Source organism: Emys orbicularis, chromosome 2, assembly GCF_028017835.1.
Source record: "Emys orbicularis isolate rEmyOrb1 chromosome 2, rEmyOrb1.hap1, whole genome shotgun sequence".
NCBI classification, from domain to species: Eukaryota; Metazoa; Chordata; order Testudines; family Emydidae; genus Emys; species Emys orbicularis.
The window spans coordinates 139,017,735-139,038,032 of record NC_088684.1 but is presented as its reverse complement, the minus strand read 5'-3'; the positions used below and the strand labels follow the sequence as shown (position 1 = coordinate 139,038,032).

The 20,298-nt window shown below is 41.6% G+C and overlaps 1 protein-coding gene across 1 annotated transcript in view; it reads left to right on the top strand.

Annotated features, from left to right (window-relative positions):
* The first annotated feature begins 9,810 nt into the window (after window positions 1-9,810).
* The window catches only part of LRRTM4 (leucine rich repeat transmembrane neuronal 4), a 420,203-nt gene continuing 409,715 nt past the window's right edge, over window positions 9,811-20,298 (top strand). The window contains exon 1 of the mRNA XM_065398352.1: window positions 9,811-11,388. Within this exon, the coding sequence (XP_065254424.1) occupies window positions 9,811-11,388 (1,578 nt within the window). The remainder of the gene's footprint in view (window positions 11,389-20,298) is intronic.

Below are 20,298 nucleotides of genomic sequence, written 5' to 3'. Positions count from 1 at the left end.
CCATTGACTTGAATCGAGCAGGATTAGGTGCTTAGGTCATACCTGTGCGTGTAGTCATTTGAGTTATTCAGATTATACCACACCATGAAAATATCTACTCATGGGCTTGAGCCACAAAGTTCTAATCTAAAACAAACTTTTCCAAAGTCTGAAGCGTGGTAATATTTGGTATTTGAGGGCATTCTATTATAGAAATAGGGTTCATGGTGCACATGACGGTCGTAAATAACTGCTCATTAAGAAATGTAGTGAATGGATGGGGTAATGGTGGCTCATGATGGAGACAAGTGAATTCCACCCATACACTTGGAAAATAGATGAAATAGTATTTGTTTGAATATGTGGGGTGAAAGAATAAACACTAGCTTCCCAAGTCCTCTTAGCCAGAGCTCTGACTCTCAAGCTGTTAAACACTGAAGGAAATGAATCATTGGAACAATTTACCTAAGGATTAACAAATTTATTAGAGCATAAGCTTTCGAAGAAGTGGGCTGTAGCCCACGAAAGCTTATGCTCTAATAAATTTGTTAGTCTCTAAAGTGCCACAAGTACTCCTGTTCTTTTTACCTAAGGATGTGGTGGATTCTCCATCATTTGCCATCTTTAAATCAAGACTGGATGTCTTTCTAAAAGACACCCAGTCACTCAAATGGAAGTTATGGGCTCAATGCAGAGATTTCTGGTTGAGGTGCTTTGGCATCTGTAATGCATGAGGTCAGAGAAAAGGATCATCATGGCCCTTTATGGGCTTAAAATCTATGAATCTATTAAATGAATCAGTCAAGGATCTGGCCAAGGCCTTCACAATTAGTCTATATGTGTTCTGTTTGTGCACATGAAATTACTTATGTGAATGTAAAGACTGGTATACAGCCAGGTAATCTGGATATTTATTTGAGCTGATTGAAATTTTTTGAATTTTGAATTTTTGATGAGATATGAAAATGAACGGGGAAGAACTCCACAAAGTTTCTTGTGATTTTTTTCCCCCTCCGCTCGTCAACCAATACATGATTGGGATTTTCAAAAGCATGGAAGAGAGTGAGCTTTCCAACTCCTATGTCTCTGGAAATTGGATGTCCAACTGTGCTTAAGTCCTTTTGAAAAAACTCAGCTGATGGAGGTATTTGAAATGTTTTGAATTTCCAAAAATCAGAACAAAAAAATCCAAACCATTTTGATGCAGACAGTTTTCCAACCAACTGTTTCTCCCTTGTCCACGTATTTTTAAAATCTGAATTCCACGCATTTTGCCAAATATAAACAGTGTTGCCAGCACTCAAGATTTAATTTGGAGTCTGAAAATATTTGAGGTGAAATCCTGGCCTCACTGAAGTCAATGAGAATTTTTCCATTAAATGATCATGATTTCGCCCTTTGTATTTTCAGCCTCAGGTGGTGGTGTCTATGTGGCAATCTGAGCTTTATTATTATTATTATTTTTTTTAAGAATAAATTCCTAGCTTTGTGGTTGTGGAAAAAAGCTTGAAGAGTTGACTCAAGTGCACCTCAAAGGCTCAGAACCAGAAGGCAAATACAAAGAACTCAAAATGTATTATTTTTCTTTTCAGTTTGGTGATTCTGAAACCAGTCTCATGATTTTATTTATTTATTTATTTTGTGTGGCCTAACTTGTGAATTTTGAACGCTGGGTGTTGGCAATCCTGTGTAAATGTTCTGTCTTTTATAAAGGAGGCCACGAAGAGATAGAAGGCCCAGATATTTCGTAGGCTGACTTATCTTTTGCTATTTGCAATGTTGTTGTAGCTGTGTTGGTCCCACGATATGAGAGTCACAAGATGGGTAAGGTAGTATCTTTTATTGTACCGTCTTCAGAAGAGCTCTGTGTAGCTCGAAAGCTTGCCTATTTCACTGGTCCAATAAGAGAGATTATCTTACCCACTTTGTCACTCTCATGTCTCTTGCTATCTCAGTGGGAGTCCCCTCCCTCTTTGAGAATTTCAAGTCCCCTATTATTTTCATCAGGCTCAATAAAAGCCCAGCAAGGAAGGACAGAATGGTGAAGGGATTTAAGCTGACTGAGTAAAAGAAAAAGACAGTTGAGGGATATGGAGGTATGTGGAGATGACATGATCAGAAAGATGAGCAGAGATCATGTGTTTATCAGCTGAGTTCTGAACGGACGGGACAGGGATGGTAAGAGTGTCAGAGAAGAAGAGCTCACAATAGTCAGATCAGAAGGATCTGACTAAGGCTATGTCTACACTACAGCTGGGATCGACGCTCTGAGATCGATCCACAGGGGGTTGATTTAGTGGGTCTAGTGAAGACCCACCAAATTGACAGCAGATCACTCTCCAGTCGACCCCTGTACTCTACCCCCAACGAGAAGAGTAAGGTAAGTCAACAGGAAAGTTTCTCCCGTCGATCCCCCGCGGTGTAGACCCCATGGTAACTTGACCTAAGATATGTCAACTGTAGCTACATTATTCATGTAGCTGGAGTTGCATAGAGTAGGTCGACTTACCGCGGCAGTGTAGACATAGCCTAAGTACTGGTCTGCACTAAAAAATAAGGTTGACCCAGCTATGTTGCGCAGGGATGTGAAAAATCCACTGCAGGGCGTGTCTACACTGAAGCATTGTGGTGCTGCTGTAGTGGTTTAAGTGTAGACATAGCCAAAGAGTGTGAGTTGACACTTTTGGGGCAGTGTGATTGGAGGTGTACCTAGAACAAGTCAGGAATTTTTGGCAGAAACTGTTTTTGTTTTTGGGTTTTTTTGGGCTGACTCGAAAAGGTGTTGGTGCAAGGGGGAAACGCTTTGAAATTGTCCAATCGTGCGGTTTCAACATTTTCTAAAGGAAAAGTTCTCTTTCTGGTCCAAAATGACTTTTTGTTTTGAAATATAACTTAATTTATGCAAAAAAGAAATTAAAAACAAACCAAAAAAAAAGGTCAAAATCTAAATGAAATGTTTAAATCAACCCAAATGGAACTGTTTTTCAGTTTGTTGGTTTGCAAACATTTTTGAGATTTTTGTTTCAATTCATGATAGCAAATTTATTCCAAAATCTCAAAAATTTTTGTGGGACAGGAAAACCATTTTCCTGTCCAGCCCTAGTTTTATCCTTGATGTCACTGCGAAGTTCCAAGTTGCTGAAAGTTGCAGCATAGTGATAGGTGTGGTGGTGTTGGTGGCCATAGATTTGTGATGAAATTTCTCGCTCCTCATAGGCTTGTTGTAAGGGTTATTAGTGTCTTACAGCACTTTGAAGATGTAATGTGCCATGTAAGTGCAAGATATTGTTTATTCTCTATTGTTTATTATTATCATTTCTTTATGAAATGAGATACAAACCATTAAGTTTAAAGGCTCAAGGCCAAACCTCCGTGCGCCCTGACAGAATGACAAAAAACCCTAATCACAGCTATTATATTGATCAAAAGCTTAACTAAACAAATACAGAGTCATCAGTCTGGATGATAAAGAGTAGATCTCAGTGTAAACAGGCTCATTGGTTATTAGTATTGATAATTTCTGCAGATTTCTGATAGCTGCAGGCAAGAAATCTTGCCATTTGGATTGGGATCAACTGAGTACCTAAAACTTTATTTAAACTCTCTACTTCTTGGGTAGAGAATGGGAATAAATAGAATGGGAATAAAAACTGGCATTTTCATCTTTCTCATACAACTTGCTTCCTTTTGGGCTAGCTTTTAGGTCTGGTCAAAAATTGGGGTTTTGACTCAATTAAAATTTTTATGGGAAGTGTCCGCTTTCCTTGAAATTTTTGGATTTGATTTTTTTCTTGGGGGGGGTGTCAGAAAACTGAAAAAAATTAGTTTAGGCCAAAAACATTTTGTTTGTCAATTGAAAACTGTTTTGGTTTTGGCTGAATTCCCAAAGTTTTCAAGTTGGGTTTTTTTTCAAAGGAAATCTAAAACGGGAAAAAATTATTAAAAACATTTTCCAACCACCTCTACTGCGGTATAGAATGTGGGACAGCTTCTGGCAGTTGGGCTTCTGGTCTCATATAAAAGTGAGAAATACAGACATCAAGGAAAAAGAAAACTATAGGGAAAGTTTCATAGGTTTTTTTAGATTTCCCCCTCTATTCCCCTCCCCCCCCCCCCAAAAAAAAGTAGATAGGTTTTTCTTAGAGAATTGTCTCTACCAAACCCCAGTGCCTGAGACTTTGGCCTTGTCTATATTAGACATTTTTATCATGCTTAAAAATGACCTTTAACAATCAAGTTAGCTAACACGATGCTGACCATGACCTTGTTGTGCGTGTAGACATGGACAAATTGTCTTTAGCATCATGTCACCTGTTCTGGCTAAACCATGAATCCAGTAGGGTGGGTCCCAGCATCAGATTAGTTTACTTGATTGTTAAAAATCAAACATGGTAACATTTGCTAATGCAGATTCATCTAAGGTCAGAGCCTGAAAGGAGATTTGTAAATTGCCTCATATCTTTATTCCAGGCCAGAACTAAAACCTGGATCAAAACTCCCCTGAACTTTGAGAAGTTGGACTTGGATCAGAAACTTATTTGAGCCCATCTCGAGTTCTTACTGGAGCTGTTTCCCCATCCCTAGTTACTGAGGGCCAAATCTTGATATCTTTAATCAGGCCTAGATCCTGCACTTGACTCTGTGTGAAGTGGGGAGAGGGGGTAGTAGGAGGGGGGCAGCCCATTGACTTCATCTGGAGTTGATTGCAGGATCGGAGCCTCAGTTTTTACTCAGGCAAAATTGCCATTGGAGCCAGTAGTCAAACTGGAATAAAGAGCTCAGGGTTTGAATGACACCTGAATTTTACCATTGTTAATAGTAGTGGAATTGCTAATAGCAGCATCCAGAGTCTCCAGGGAAGATCAGGGCTCCATTGTGCTAGGTGCTATACAGACACATAGGCCAGTATTTTGAGAAGACTTCAGCTTCTACAACTGAGGACAGATTTCTTTCAAAGAGCTTGCTTCCCATTCAGGCTCATATATAAGTGGCCAGATTTTTCAGAAAGGTCTGCAGGTTGGGTGCTGAGCACTTGTGAAAATCTGTGTTTTACATAGGTTTCTAAATGGGAGCTGAGCTCCTTTGAAAATCTGGCCCATAGCACGAGATTGTCAGTTACAGGGTGACGCTGGTCCTTAGGAGGGAAGAGGCCAGCACACCTGCGACTGTTCAGTTGACTTCCAGTTAGGCTTAAGTGAAGGCACTTGGGGGGCCTGAGAAGGGGGAGAGCCTGACGACAGAGTGGGTCAGTCCAGGAGATTGGCAGATGAGAGATGCAGGAGATTGGAGGAGGTCTCTGGGGAAAGCTGCAGAGAGCAGGAAGAAAGAGGAATTATCAGGAAGCCGGTGGATGGCTAGGGTGCTGACCTGCCTCAGCCTGAGAGCCAGTGCCAGGAAGTTGGAAAGATCTGGGGGCTAGGAGGCCAGAGGAGGGCCAGCCTGCTGACCTTCCTGAGCCAAAGTACCCAAAACAAGAGGGATGGTGCTGGAGGGTGGATCCCAGGAGCAAGGCTAGGACTCCCAGGCAGGGAGTAACACTGTGAGAAGCGCCCTCACAGCAGTCCTGGGCCTGGGGGGGGCTGCAGAAACCTGAGCCCAGAACAAGGGGTTGGTCCCGGAGGGGGTTCCCTGAGCAGTGGTAGGACTCATAGGCAGGAAGGCCTGGGGCAGTGGAACACTACGAGGTGTTTTGTCATGGGAGACCTGACTTGGGGCTGTTGGGGAAGAGTCATGAGAAAGAAGCAAACCTGGGAGCTCTCAGGAGATAATCTGGAAAGTGGAGCCCTAGAACAAGGGCAGAGTTTGGGAACAGACTGGAGATGGAGTCTCAGGAATACAGGGCCGCCCAGAGGATTCAGGATGCCTGGGGCAAAGCAATTTCGGGGGGCCCCTTCCATAAAAAAGTTGCAATATTATAGAATACTATATTCTCTTGGGGGCCCCTGTGGGGCCTGGGGCAAATTGCCCCACTTGCCCCCCCCTCCCCCCCCCCGGGCGGCCCTGCAGGAATATGAGCTGGAAATAAAGACCCAGGAGGGGGCATGGAAAACTGCTGTGAACCTGTCATATTTTGGGAGGGATGGTTTTATCGGGAGGGTTCTGTGGACGATTGAACATGTACAGCAATACATTATGTCCAGAGATGGGCTTTGTATCAGACACTGAGAAACTGTGATCCTTTCATGGGCAAAAGAAAGGGGAAACGGAGGCAGTCACCCTCATGCTGTGGTGTAGGAGGGCACCTCAGGTGGGGACCACCCTATGACTCTGTCCCACCCTTTACATGGAAGGTGTATGAAGCCCTAAATAGACATGGTACACAAAGGGTGGGAGGGGAAACATAGTCACAGAAGTGATGTGCCCAAGGTCACACAGCAGGTCAGTGGCAGAGTTGAGAGTAGGAACCAGGTCTCCTGAGTCCTGGTCCAGTGCCCTATCTGCTGCTTTTGAATCTGAACAAGGTATGGGGATGGGGGATAAAGTATCAATAACTATGCATCTCCATCCCTGCACTGGATATTAAACTTTATATTTTTATGACAAAAAGCAATTAACCTAGTTAAGGAAAGGGAAAAAAAACATTTTCAATATATTTACATTGTAATGTGGCACTTTTAATTAAATTCCCTTTATGTGGATGATTGATTTGTATATTTCACAGCCCCTGCCTGGCCCCTTTAAAATCACTTTCATTTTAAATCTGCAAGTATCCCCTCCCCTTCCTCCCCTCCACCTCTTCCCCTGCTGAATAAAGAAAATAAAACAATTTATAATTCGCACAAGAAAAATATTCAGGTTAGAAGGATTTTTTTTTAGAGCATGCAGCTTGCTAAATATGCAGGAAACAGGTGCTTTATTTAGTCTTTTACAGTCACTGCAAGAAAAGCATCGCATCAACATATAATAATCTAGGCAGGGAGATGGGGTAGGGGCAGGAGGGGGGAGAAGCAATCTGTGTCTTTAATTTTCTTTTCTGAAAGGGGAAAGTCTGCATAGCAATGACAGGATCACTTGTTCATGCCTTTAATGTGCGATCTGTTTTCTCCAGTGGAGGGCACTCAGTGTATCGCAAACTAGAACATTAGCACCAACAAGCTCCAGAGCACCATCACTCTCTGGAAAGCCTTCTGAATTAGACAAGAGCTGCCTCTCAGCACAGCTACAAAACACTTTCAACCTGACCAGCTAAATGGATAAACCTATCCTGCATAGCTTTTAAACTGGGCTCGTCTTATACAGCGCAGGAGGCCTGTCTGCTTCAAGAACTGGAGAGCTGGAAGATGGATTGCTGTGTCTGGGAATGGCAAAAGGCAGCAGAATAAGGGATGCTAGGTACCGGGGAAGATTTTCTTATTCCTCCCAGATAAGTTGGCTTACCTTCATGGTGTGCTATCGCTTTTACATGCAGATTGCCAGTTAATGCTGTCGGTTCTCTAAAGACTTACACAATGGCTCTGAGAGCTTAGGGTCCCCCCCATCTTCTCTGTACCCCCATCCCTGGTCCTGTCTTCCCCACCCCTGTCCCCTTCCCCATCCCTTCCTTCCCTCATCCCCAAAATTCTTGCTTGTCCTCTCTAGGGAACTTTGTGTGGGTTACTGGCATGCACGCCGGATGGTGGTGATGTGACTGGCAGCTGTGCTGTGACATGAAGGTTGCAATGGTTTAAAGAAAGGAGACCAATTTAAAAAAAAACAAACACAAAAGCAAGAGTGAGACAGAGAGGAGAAAACAGCTGGAGGAAGAAAAAGGGGATACATTTGTGGATGACAAAAGGATGGGTAAGTGAACTTTTGTTGTATCCTTCTTAGCACGGTTGTAACTGTACAGTATATTTTTCAGTCTGATTATTAGCTGTTACAAGAGGGAGAACAATATAAACAGCAGCAGTGCATTTCTTTGCCAGGTGACTCACTGTACTTGCTATTATATTTTTAGATCATGTTTCCCCCTTCTTTCCTCCTGCAGTGTTTTTATATGTAATTAATTAAATGCATGCAGTGAGTTAAGGACTGTACAAAGTACATTCACAATCTATATAAACCACCCACACACCTCTACATACATAGATAAGTACATATATAGATCCATGAGAGAGTCACATAGGATTTCTTCTGGGTTTATATTCATATGAAATAAGCCTGTAGATCTCTTATGCAGGCTGTCAGGAAGGATGTTTAACACTTTGCAGCTTGTGAGGAGCGTGTGTGTGTGGGGGGGGTAATGGATTTTGTTGTTTAGGTGGTTTTGAAACGGCTCACTGGATATCTGAAAAGATATCCCTAACGTAGCTGCTAGATTTCCAGCAGTCATTTGCCAGTCTTATTTTTTCAAGTGTGACAGTTTTATCTCCCCCACCCTCACTCTATAATAGCTCAAACATATTTCTGTGCTGCTGTTGGCACATAAGCAATAGTGAAAGATCAGGATTTAAATTAAAAACCTACCCATTAAAGTGAAAGGCAGAGACACATGGTCAGGGGCTTTTTGGATTAAGAATTCTTGCACTGATTGCCTCTTGGTTTAAAATTGGACCATAAAAGCAAATAACTGCAGCACAGTATTTGAGTGTGTGTGTGTGTGTGTGTGTGAGAGAGAGAGAGAGAGAGACGCGCACACAAATAATAAAGCCACTATTTATAGCGGAGATAAATTCTCCTGTTGGAAGAAAGCAGCCTAATTGTAAGTAAGATTACAACTCTGGAGAGAGCTGGTGGTCCCAAAATTATTACAGCCTTTGAGAAAGTGTGCGCGCCTATGTGTGTGTGTTGGATTTTCTGAGACCTCTTCTCATGATTATTCAGACAATGTAGAAAATGTGACTGTGCTCACATAATAGCATTAATACCGAATAACCAATCTGACATCTGAAGTGCAAAAGATTAAAATCAGCAGCAGAGAGGAGGGGGATTCAGATTCAAATTTCACTCTTTAAACTTCGTAGTTTTTGCTGCTCTTAAGGCAACATTCCTATATAAGTGTATATATATTTACATACAGTGTATACAATATACACATATATAGTGTTATCTATTTATATATAGATGTTAGCTATGTGTGGATACATATGCACATATATATAATAAATCATGATCATTTTATTATGACATATTAATGTTAATGTAACTATCAGCATGATATCTTGGTCCGGTACAAATGTTATATGATATAGATACACATATATGTTTGTGTTATGTGTGCATGTATGGAAATGAGAAGTCACTGAAATGCAGTCTCAGAAGTATTATTCAGAATGCTGTTCGGTAATGCTTACATCTAATGTTCCATTATGCAATAAAGAGACATTTTAAAGGCAAGGGACAAACTTTATTATATATTGGCCTGCTTGCTGTAGCTCTTATTTTATATTAATTGTTTGGGATTGGACTACGAAAGATTTACATGCAGTTGGGTTTATTAAGGAACATTTTACTTGTTGAACTACCAGAAGCTGTCTCTCATTTCCTTTTCCAATAGTACAGTGAATTCAGCACAGTGACTTGACAAATATGTGTATTGCTAAAGCTTCAGCTTCTAATGATAAGGCTATACCAGCTACGAAGAGTGCTGATGTACAGGAGAACAAGTGACTAGCAAATGGGTTCCCAGTCATCCTAAGGGGTCATAAATCACACAAAAGTAATTGAATAACAAGAGTGGTGGGGGTGTGAGGGCAGGTAGGATAGGAACTCAAAAAAACAGACATTTATACAATGAACTTTGCAAGAAAGGAGCCAAACAGGTTGTCTTCAAATCAACTATACCACTAATGCCTTAGCAGAAACCCCATTGATGTTAGTAATCTGCTGATGATTTATTTTAATAGCTTTACAATGGATATTTGTCTTCTTTTTAATATTGTAGGTTTCCATTTAATTAAGCAGCTGAGAGGCATGAATGTGGTGTTAGTGCTACTGCCTACGGTCCTGTTTCTTATGCTCGCAGGGGCTCAGCGAGCTTGCCCCAAGAACTGCAGATGTGATGGCAAAATTGTGTACTGTGAATCACATGCATTCAGAGATATCCCTCAGAATATTTCTGGAGGGTCTCAAGGCTTATCGCTACGGTACAACAGCATCCAGAAGCTTAAATCAAATCAGTTTGCAGGCCTGAATCAGCTCGTATGGCTTTATCTTGACCATAATTACATCAGCTCCGTAGACGAGGATGCGTTTCAGGGGATCCGTCGGCTGAAGGAATTAATTCTGAGCTCCAACAAAATTACCCATCTGCACAACAAAACATTTCACCCGGTCCCCAATCTCCGCAATCTGGACCTTTCTTACAACAAGTTGCAGGTGTTGCAATCTGAGCAATTTAAGGGCCTTCGCAAACTCTTGATCTTGCACTTGCGGTCGAACTCATTGAAAACGGTGCCAATCAGAGTTTTTCAAGATTGCCGAAATCTCGATTTTCTGGATTTGGGCTACAACCGTCTACGGAGTTTATCCCGTAATGCTTTCGCTGGCCTCTTGAAGCTAACAGAGCTCCACTTGGAGCACAATCAGTTTTCGAAGATCAACTTTGCCCACTTTCCACGCCTCTTCAACCTCCGCTCTATTTATTTGCAATGGAATAGGATCCGGTCTATTAACCAAGGGCTAACATGGACTTGGAGTTCCTTGCACAACTTGGATTTATCGGGGAATGACATCACTGGGATAGAACCTGGGACCTTCAAATGCCTGCCCAACCTGCAAAAGCTGAACTTGGATTCCAACAAACTCACCAACGTCTCTCAGGAGACTGTCAATGCGTGGATCTCGCTAATATCCATCACTCTGTCCGGAAATATGTGGGAATGTACTCGAAGCATTTGCCCTCTTGTTACTTGGCTTAAGAATTTCAAGGGAAATAAAGAAAGCACTATGATATGCGCGGGTCCTAAGCAAATCCAGGGCGAAAAGGTGAGCGATGCTGTGGAAACATATAATATCTGTGCCGAAATCCAGGTTGTGGTCACTGAAAGATCATACCAGCCACCTAAAACACCCCAGAGACCTCTCTTTATCCCCAAACCTACCATTTCCAAACTGGAAAACAATCAAATGACCTCTGTGATGCCCACTCCTTCTCCAGACTTACCAACACCTGGAACAGAACCAGAGTATGAGCATGTTTCCTTTCATAAAATCATTGCTGGGAGTGTCGCCCTCTTTCTTTCAGTGGCTATGATTTTGTTGGTTATCTACGTGTCTTGGAAGCGGTACCCAGCCAGCATGAAACAACTGCAGCAACACTCTCTCATGAAGAGGCGCAGGAAAAAGGCCAGAGAGTCCGAAAGGCAAATGAACTCCCCTTTACAGGAGTATTACGTGGACTACAAGCCGACAAACTCTGAGACCATGGATGTATCAGTTAATGGATCTGGGCCCTGCACATATACCATCTCTGGCTCCAGGGAATGTGAGGTATGAACCATGATCCTCCTAAAACCATTTCAGCTGCTGAGAAGGAGAGGTAAATGTTTGAAGCTCTTGAGGTGTTTCTAATCACTAGAAAGATTAATGAGCCTTTTTGCTTTTGGGTTTGCTCAGTGTGAAAGGTTATTTAATTAAATTACAACAATCAGGGAAGTGACAGTGGCTATTTTCAATAGTTTAAACTTGAAAGAAGTTCATTCAAGGATGAGATTAAGTTGGAATAAACAGCCATGTTAAAGGCATCTGAGGCCCGATTCTCCTCTTGCATGTACCCCTTTTACACTGGTGTGACTCTATTGGCTTTACGGGAGTCACTCCCCAATTTGGAGGGGATTAAGGCCCCTGCTATTTAAGAGAATGCAGATAGACTAGTAGTATTAAAAAAAGTGTTTATATCTGAGTTTATGCCAGATCACATCACAAAAATGGACTCATAAAGATGATGCTGTTTAAACTTGTTACTAACATTTCCACATTTGGTCCCTGATGCAGCAAACCACATAAGCACAATGGCACCATTATAGTTAAGCACTGCTTTGCTGAATAGTGATGGATTTAAGCACTTGCTTATGTGCTTTGCTGAACTGGGGTCATGAAGAAGACCCAAGTCAAAGACACATTTGCAAGTGCCTGCTATTTTTGCCGTAAACTTTCAGTGGATACACCTCAATTGTGGTCAAGAGAGTTCTACCCTCTTATGCCAGGTGTCACTTTGGTTCTGAGTGTTTGGTAGATACAGGCAGGAATAGCCATCATTGTCTGTGTCCCATGTTCTTAAACTTTGTCAGCTTAAAGTTGAGCTGTCATAGACATTTTCTGTAATTATTCGAACGTGGATAAATAAAAAGGGGGGTTGCTTTTGATCACCACTGCTCATTTATACTTGTTAAAAATGATTTAGGCAATTACAGTGTGTCCTATTAGCAACTAATACTTGGTAACTTAATGTTGTGTGCACTCTACTGGTATTAAAACAATGGCAGACCATTGTTGTTGTAGAGACCCGAACAGGAAACTTTAAGTGTGTATTGTGCCTGATTCACATCCCTCATATTCCCACTGATGTCAGTGGGTCAGGTTGAAATCAGCATGGAGTTTGTCCAGTCTCTTTGGCAACCAGACATGTTTAAAGATTAAGGCCAAGTATTTTTAAAAATCGATAGTGATTTTGGTGACCAACTGGAGACACTTTCCAAGGGCCTGATTTTTAGAGGCTAGTTATTCTGCACTTTCTGAAAATAGAGCCTCTTTATGGTGTCTCAAGTTGGGCATCCAAAATCACCACTTGCTTTTGGAGCATGTTGGCCTAAAAGAGGCTGATGAGAAAAAGTGAAAGGCTGTGATTCGTGGTTATTTTTCTTAGAGCAACATCCCTGTTGAAAATGAATGACCTGTTATATCCATTATTGCCATCAAAATTAATTGAGAAAGCAGGTGCAAATTCTGTTGTCAGCAACACCAGTGGAAAACAACTGAAGTCAGTGGAATTACTCTGGGTTTGCACTGGGGTCACTGGGAGTGCAATTTGACTCACAAGGTCTAATTCTGTTCTCACACAGGTTTTATAGCAGTGTAGTTCCATTAACTTCAGTGACGTTCATTTTTATTTACACCAGAGTAACTCAGAGGAGAATTAGGTCCCTCTAAGGCATGATTCAAAGCCTATTGAAATCAAAGGAATTACTATAACGGCGTTAGTGCATAGAAGATGCTATAGGTCTGAAGTCATTTTAGGTTTGAAAATAAATTATACTGGTGTGAAATCATGGCATACAAATTGAAAGGTGTGGGTCTTCTCTGGCAATTAACACAGGGCTTATATGGCATAATTTCTTCATGCTGAAGTTGATCTTAATGCAAAATTAAAGGCTGAGAGAATGTCAGGCCATGGTGAGGTCACCAAACAGAGGTCACCTGCTTGCAATACATTGTTTTAGTATCTGGTTGATACAACTGATTGCTTTACTAAGAAAAATAATTTAAGCAAGATTTTAAAACCATTTGCCTTTCCAGTGTTTGTTATAAAAGATGGCAAATGCAACATAACTTTTGACAACACATTTTCAAATTTTATCCTGCATTTAGACGGCTTTGATAACTGAATACCGGTGTGTTCATAATCAAACTATAGACATTCCGATGCATATAAGCAGTGATGACATTTAATACAAATGTATTTAATTGGAACATTTGCCCTCTCTTTAAATGCAGTCTGACATAGTGAGCTAGATTTTCAGCTGCTGTAAGTCAATGTAGCTCTACTGCCTACAGTAGAACTACATGCATTTTCATCAGCTGAGGATCTGGTGCTGTAATTCCTGAAAACCACTTTTGTGTTTTAGGTATTAGAGAATGTTCTGAGTCCTAAATGTGTGCACTGGAGAAGTGTAGATTTATTGGATCAGATTTAGGATCTGACCTATAGTTTGCCCTTTGGATGTAAGATTCATAAAGGTCCCACCCTATATTATGCTCTTCAGGCTGAATTCTGGTCTGTTACACCATTGCAAATCTAGAATAACCAGTTAGTTCTGATTTGAACCTATGTAAGTGGGAGCAGAATTTGGCCCTATATATTGAGGACCATTTAAATGGAAGTCAGGGCTTACAAGGCCAAGAGGGAAAATGTTAGCCAGCTTTAGCCAGTGTTTCCTGCTTAGCTGGATGAGTGATATTTTTTACCACTAAATAACAATCCAGTCTTAAGAGGACAATGGCAGAGGAGACTCCAGGGTCAGTTTGGTAGAGGAACTATCAACAGGCCAGACCCTAGCTGATGTAAATTGGTGTGGTTCCATTAACTTCAGTGAAGCTAGGCTGAAAATCTTGCCCTACATTCATGATGAGACTTGCTATTTCAGCCATCCAAAGGGTTGCCCGCAGTTAATCACATGGGTCATTCCAACGACATTCCAACGACATTAATAACCTTTGTTCATGTGAACAGTCCTATTCTCAATCTCTCCTTAAAGCTCACCTGTGCTGTGATGCCAATATCACTCTAGACAATGGCTGGGCAACTGGAGTGTAGCAGCCACTGCTTTTCCTGCTAATCGCTAATGTCTTGCTGTTTTCATGGGCTCTATCTCTCTGTTTCGTACATCTCTTCTTGTAGCTATTGTCTCTCGTCTTATACTTGGATTGTAAGTTGTCTGGGGCAGGGGCTGCCTTTTTGTTACTGCCTATGTAGCATCTAGTGCCATGGAGCCCTAGTCTCTGACTTCAGGTGTTATTCAGGTGCTCTGACTTCAGGTGAATTTGCTTCGGTGGTTCTGCTCATGTGAGTAAAGCATGTGAATGTTTGCCAGATTCAGGCTATAGACCGTGTATTCTATGGGCCTGATAATCAGCTGGTGTTAATCAGTGAAGCTACATTGAAATCCATGGAGCTACTTCAATTTACGGTTGCTGGAAATCTGGCCCTGTATTTGCACAACGACTTATTGACCATTAGTTGTTTTAGTACAGAAGACTCAGGGAGACATTAAAGCACCTGATCATTGAAGACACATGTAGCATCCATAAGCCCCTGCTGAAATACTATCCTCGGCTTGGATTTAACATTCTTCGTCTCCATAGCTACCAGGTTCCACTTGTAAAAGGGTAGATATGCACCATACAGTACTTACAAATTGGAAATAAAAATCATAGTATCTTAAGCAATAAAAGGTTTCATAATTGAGGGGAAATGGGAATGGAATATATTATTAATAATTAAATACTCAGGCAGATATACTTCTGAAAGGACTCATATTTTGTAAGGGAGCGAGAGTCATAACTCAGGGCTACCATTTCCCACAGGTCTGACTGGCTCATTCCTTGTGCCCAAGCTCAGCTTTCACAAAGAAGAAAGATTTAGAGGGAAAAGAAGGTCAAGTTCTCATAATAAAGTGCTAGTATTTTTAAGGACACATTGAAGTTGCTCAACTTTTTTTTATTGATTTTACTATTTTTTTTCTTTAAATCTTTGTCTGCCTCCAAAAACCCTTAGAAGCAAAAGCAACCATCTCCGCACTTGAAAAATGTGTGTGCTGCAGGAAGGAAATGCTGAATTAACCACCTCATTGCATTATAACCTAGGGAATGTGCTGGCATGTTCTAACACTGGGAGACAGTAGATGATTTCCAAGCCTGGGCTAGGGCTGTATAGGCTCTGCAGGGTCACCTATTGCTTTTGCTGTATGGAGCCCATAATTAGACGTACCCAGCCAAACTATAGATACAGACTCCATATTTGCTCATACATAACTGGCACTGACAGACTCATTTAGGTACTCCTGGGTACTTATTTAGGCCCTAATGTAGCAGAGCAATTAAGCAGATCAGGAGATGCATTGACTCCAGCAGGACTATTCATATGCTTAAAGCAGTGCATGTTCTTAAGTGCTCTACAGAATCAGGACCATATCCTGCAAATAGGGGAGTAAATTGCATAGCCGCATTTTCAGAATGGTCTTCTTTTTTTTTTTTTTTTTGTTGTTGAAGTGAAACAAGGAGAATTACCTCTAGTTTTACAAATATAGAGCCAAATTCAAACCTGTTATAAACGGGTGCAACTCCACTGGGATCAATGGCATATAATTGGTTACACCTGGCCCAAAGTGTTCCATTTAGCTGTCTGGCAAGGCTTATAATTTTGGCTCATACCACTCTGTTAGCAGGCTGCAGCTAGCTTCCTTTGGCATTTGCAGTGCGCACCTGTGTGCACACATACTTCATCTCTCTCATTTGTACGCTACTGTTCACACCTCTACAGTGAAAAGGCAATTTTATCAGCCACACTGTATTATGATGCACATAACATGTCCCATCCAAATATATTTTGAGATGGAACCCTGTTACAAAAAACAAAACAAAACAAAAAATCCACTTCTAGCAGAAGTTTCTTCACCTACTGCTCCTTAACCCAAGGCCTATGCGCCAGTTAATTTGCATTTTAGCCCTGGAAATAGGCCATCTATTGGGACATAACGTAAGTGATGTATGCAGGCCTAGTGCAGGATTTCTATGCAGGAACGAGTTCATGGAGGGATAGGTTCATCATTTGCTGTTAGCAGGGATGGTGTCCCTAGTCTTTGTTTGCCAGAAGCTGCGAATGAGCTACAAGGGATGGATCACATGATGATTACCTGTTCTGTTCATTCCCTCTGAAGCACCTGGCATTGGCCACTGTCAGAAGACAGGATAGTGGGCTAGATGGACCTTTGGTCTGACCCAGTATGGCCGTTCCTATGTTCTTATGAATGAATTTAACCTTTAATAACCAACTTAGTTCTGGCGAGCAAAAACCTCTGTAAAGAGTAAAGAACGTTATTTTTAAAGATAAGTTTAAGTTCTTATGTAAAAATAACCTCATCAGGTCTGCCCCCCTGTGTGAGAGACCTATCTGCTTTCTTTGGTGACAAAACCAAGACTTTACTGCTTTTTACTCCTGTTAGCCATGTAACGGTAATGCAGCTATAACTGAGTGAGCTCGAGTCTATTCATTCTTGTGCATCTTCAAGAAAGATGTTCCTGGAGTTCCAGAGAGGTAGATGATCTTATCCCATTCTTCTTCTTAGCATATGCACAACATGCCTCAGGTGGCACGTGACCAGGATTCATCACCAAACTTGGTCCGTTGGTTGGAGCATTAGCTTGCCTGGGCTGGGTACTGATAGGGAGTGCAATGGGGGGCGGGATAGCTCAGTGGTTTGAGCATTGGCCTGCTAAATCCAGCATTGTGAGTCCAATCCTTGAGGGGGCCACTTAGGGATCTGGGGCAAAATCAGTACTTGGTCCTGCTAGTGAAGGCAGGGGGCTGGACTTGATGACCTTTCAGGGTCCCTTCCAGTTCTATGAGATAGGTATATCTCCATATTTTTTATTATTAACATGAACTCTGATCCATGTCCCTCCTTAGCCCATTGAAGGCACACAGGACTGCTTAAGTGTCACTAGGGGAATAATTTTAAGATCCTGGGGTCACATGGTAGTAAATAAAGGCTTCATTTGGCCTGCACAACATACGGTGATGTCTGAGAAGGGAAGAACCCAACTTGACTTATGACTCTCAGGGCAAGTTTGCGAGGCGACAGTTATATATATTTTCATTGTAAACTGAGCACAGCTGATGTGAAAAACGTTGAGACATAATTGACTTAAAACCCCACAGTGCCACTTTTACACATTCTCTTTGCAGTCTAACCACATTTGATCAGTTGGCAAACAAGCCCACCTGTTCAGATAGAAGAACCTCATCTGCATTATGCTCCTGCACCTTTCACTGGGGTGAAAGCCCAAGGCATTTGTCATTTTCAATGATACATACTAAATCAGTCACATTAAATAATACCCATCCAGAATTTCACCTCCTCCTCTCTTGCCATTGGAAAAGGATAGACTCACTAAAAGAATCTTAATGTATGCACACAAGTTGAGACACTATGTGCCTTTTAAGCCTAATTCAGAAGGAAATGTTGACATGCTAGTGACATTTACTATCTATTTATTTAAGCACCAACAGTGTTTTATATAAAACACAAATGTTAAGGTCCTATTACAGTCTAAGGTCGTAATTCTGCAGAGATTTTAATGTGCTTAACTTGGCATCAGTGAGATTGCTCACATATATCATGGGAAATATGTGCCTTTGTAGGATCATGGCATAAACCAGAGAAAATGGAACACAATGGAAAACCCCAAGAAGGGAAAATCTTGTAGAGCTTTAAACAATTGTTGCTCTTAATTCTTGTTTGTTTGCTTCTTGTGGAGGGAAACTTTAGCAAGGGCTTGACTGCAGAGAGAATAGTGGCTTGGGGAAATGGGACAAAAAGGGTATTCCGTACCTAGAGAATGGCATAGAAATGAGAGGGGCAAGAGATGACTGGGGCAAGGAAGCTGCCTTTGTTAGCAGAGTATATTATATACTGGGACCCATTTGAGGCATCATTCCAGACATGACCAAAGATAATGATTCCCTTTATGATTAATATTTGTTGGCGTATCTGAGAATGGGCATAATGAATTTAGGTTCCTTGTACCCCCATTCAACTGTTGTGCCTCCTGGTCTTTTTCTGCTAATTATGATTAGCCTGCCATCTTCCCCGCTGCATGTGTCATGTTCACCAGTGCAAATGGTGAAACTTCACTTCCAGCCAAATGCAGATGCTCTTGAAAAGACTCTGTGTTTACATGAGAAAATGGAATGAGGAGAAAAGTAATGTGGTTTTCTTTAATGAAATATTTCCTGTGGAAAATGTTTCAATGTATAAGTGCTGGGTTGTATGAAGGAGGTGAGAATTTTTAAGTTCGTAGGGTACAGCAGCAGGCAGATGACCTCAAGCTCAAACCGGTTGGAAGTTTGTCTGAGTGAGGACAGGGTAAGCCTTGGAAAAGTCCTCAGGATTTGGCCCAGTTGTAGGAATTGGTACTTTGAGAATGGAAGGTTATGCATTAGAATGTCAACAACACACTAGGGAGGGATCTGTAGTTATACATGCTCTGGGTCAGATATTCAAGTGCTCAGTGTTTACAAATGAGGCCGTGTTTTTAAATGAACTCAGCTCCAGTTTAAGCATCATAGTAAGTGGCCAGATTTTCAAAAGTGCTCAGCATGCTACTGACCATCTGGCCAGATGACCCACATTGGCAGCTCCTGGGTGTAGAACTCTTTTGAGAATCTTATTAGGCCGTTGTTTAGGTATTTAAGTGGGAGCTGAACTCTTCTAAAAATCTGGCCCAAACTGTGTGCACTGCTGAGCCCCTGGAAATCCCACTCTGTCATTTGTTTCCTTTTGTATAAAGCTGATAAAAAATGGGGGTCTGAAATAATGAGGCCTTCAATTGCAAAGAAGAGTTTCTTGGGTTTTTTTTTAAAGTATATATGCATGAGAAGAAGTAATTCAAGATGGTGTTCTATGGCAGACACCTCTCTGCCTCTTCCCACAGGAAAAGGCCTGATACTACAGACATCATCCAGTAGAGAGACCATTTCTCAGTGGTGAGGCTCTGGAGAGAAGACCACGGCACTTTACATGGGCCCCATTAGCAAGGTATATGAGCACCTCATGATATTTAATCTCACAACACCCCTTTGAGGGAGGCTAGTGCTATTCTCCCCATTTTACAGATGGGGAATTGAGGCACACGGTGACTTGCCCAAGATCCTCCAAGAAGCCTGTAGTGCAGCAAGGAATTTGAACCCAGGTGTCCCAAGTCCATGGTGGTACCCTAACCACTGGGCAACCCTTCCTGTCTAACCACGTTGCATCTGATAAGCTCTTGCCAATATTTATCAATCAGAGGTTGATAATTAAATAACATGCAGCTCTCAAAGTGCACCAAATCCTACCCTGCTTATCAAACATTCTTGCAGTGGTCAGAGGAAAATCACTGGTGTGGTTTCTCTTCCTATAATCATCCACCCTCTTAGTACTAGAAATGCCACATGTGTTTTATACATGGTAAGGACTGATGAAACAGATAGGATACTGTATTGGAAAAGCTTTGTCCAAGAACAAAAATACTTGCACTCCTATTATAATCACTGCATGGGACCCATGAAAAATCCCTGTGTTGGTGGAATTGTGCAGCTTGCCCTCTTCATCTCTCGCATCCTTTTCTCTCTTGCCCCTTCTTCCTCTCCCTCTGCTGCAGCCTGTGATGTGCTGCCAGTATTGTAACTATTTTTTTTTCCATTTTAAGCCCATGATGCAGCTCAGGCTAGAGGGAAAATGTTCACAGAAGAAGAGTGGAATTTGTGGAACCTATTTGTTTGTTTGTTTTTCCCTTTAAAAACAAAAGTGCTTTCTGTAAAGAATGCAAACAAGCTCATTAGCACGTGTCCTGTGGCTGGAAATATTGTTCAGATGTAGTTCTTGAATAACACACAGGGCCTGATACTCACTGACACTATGG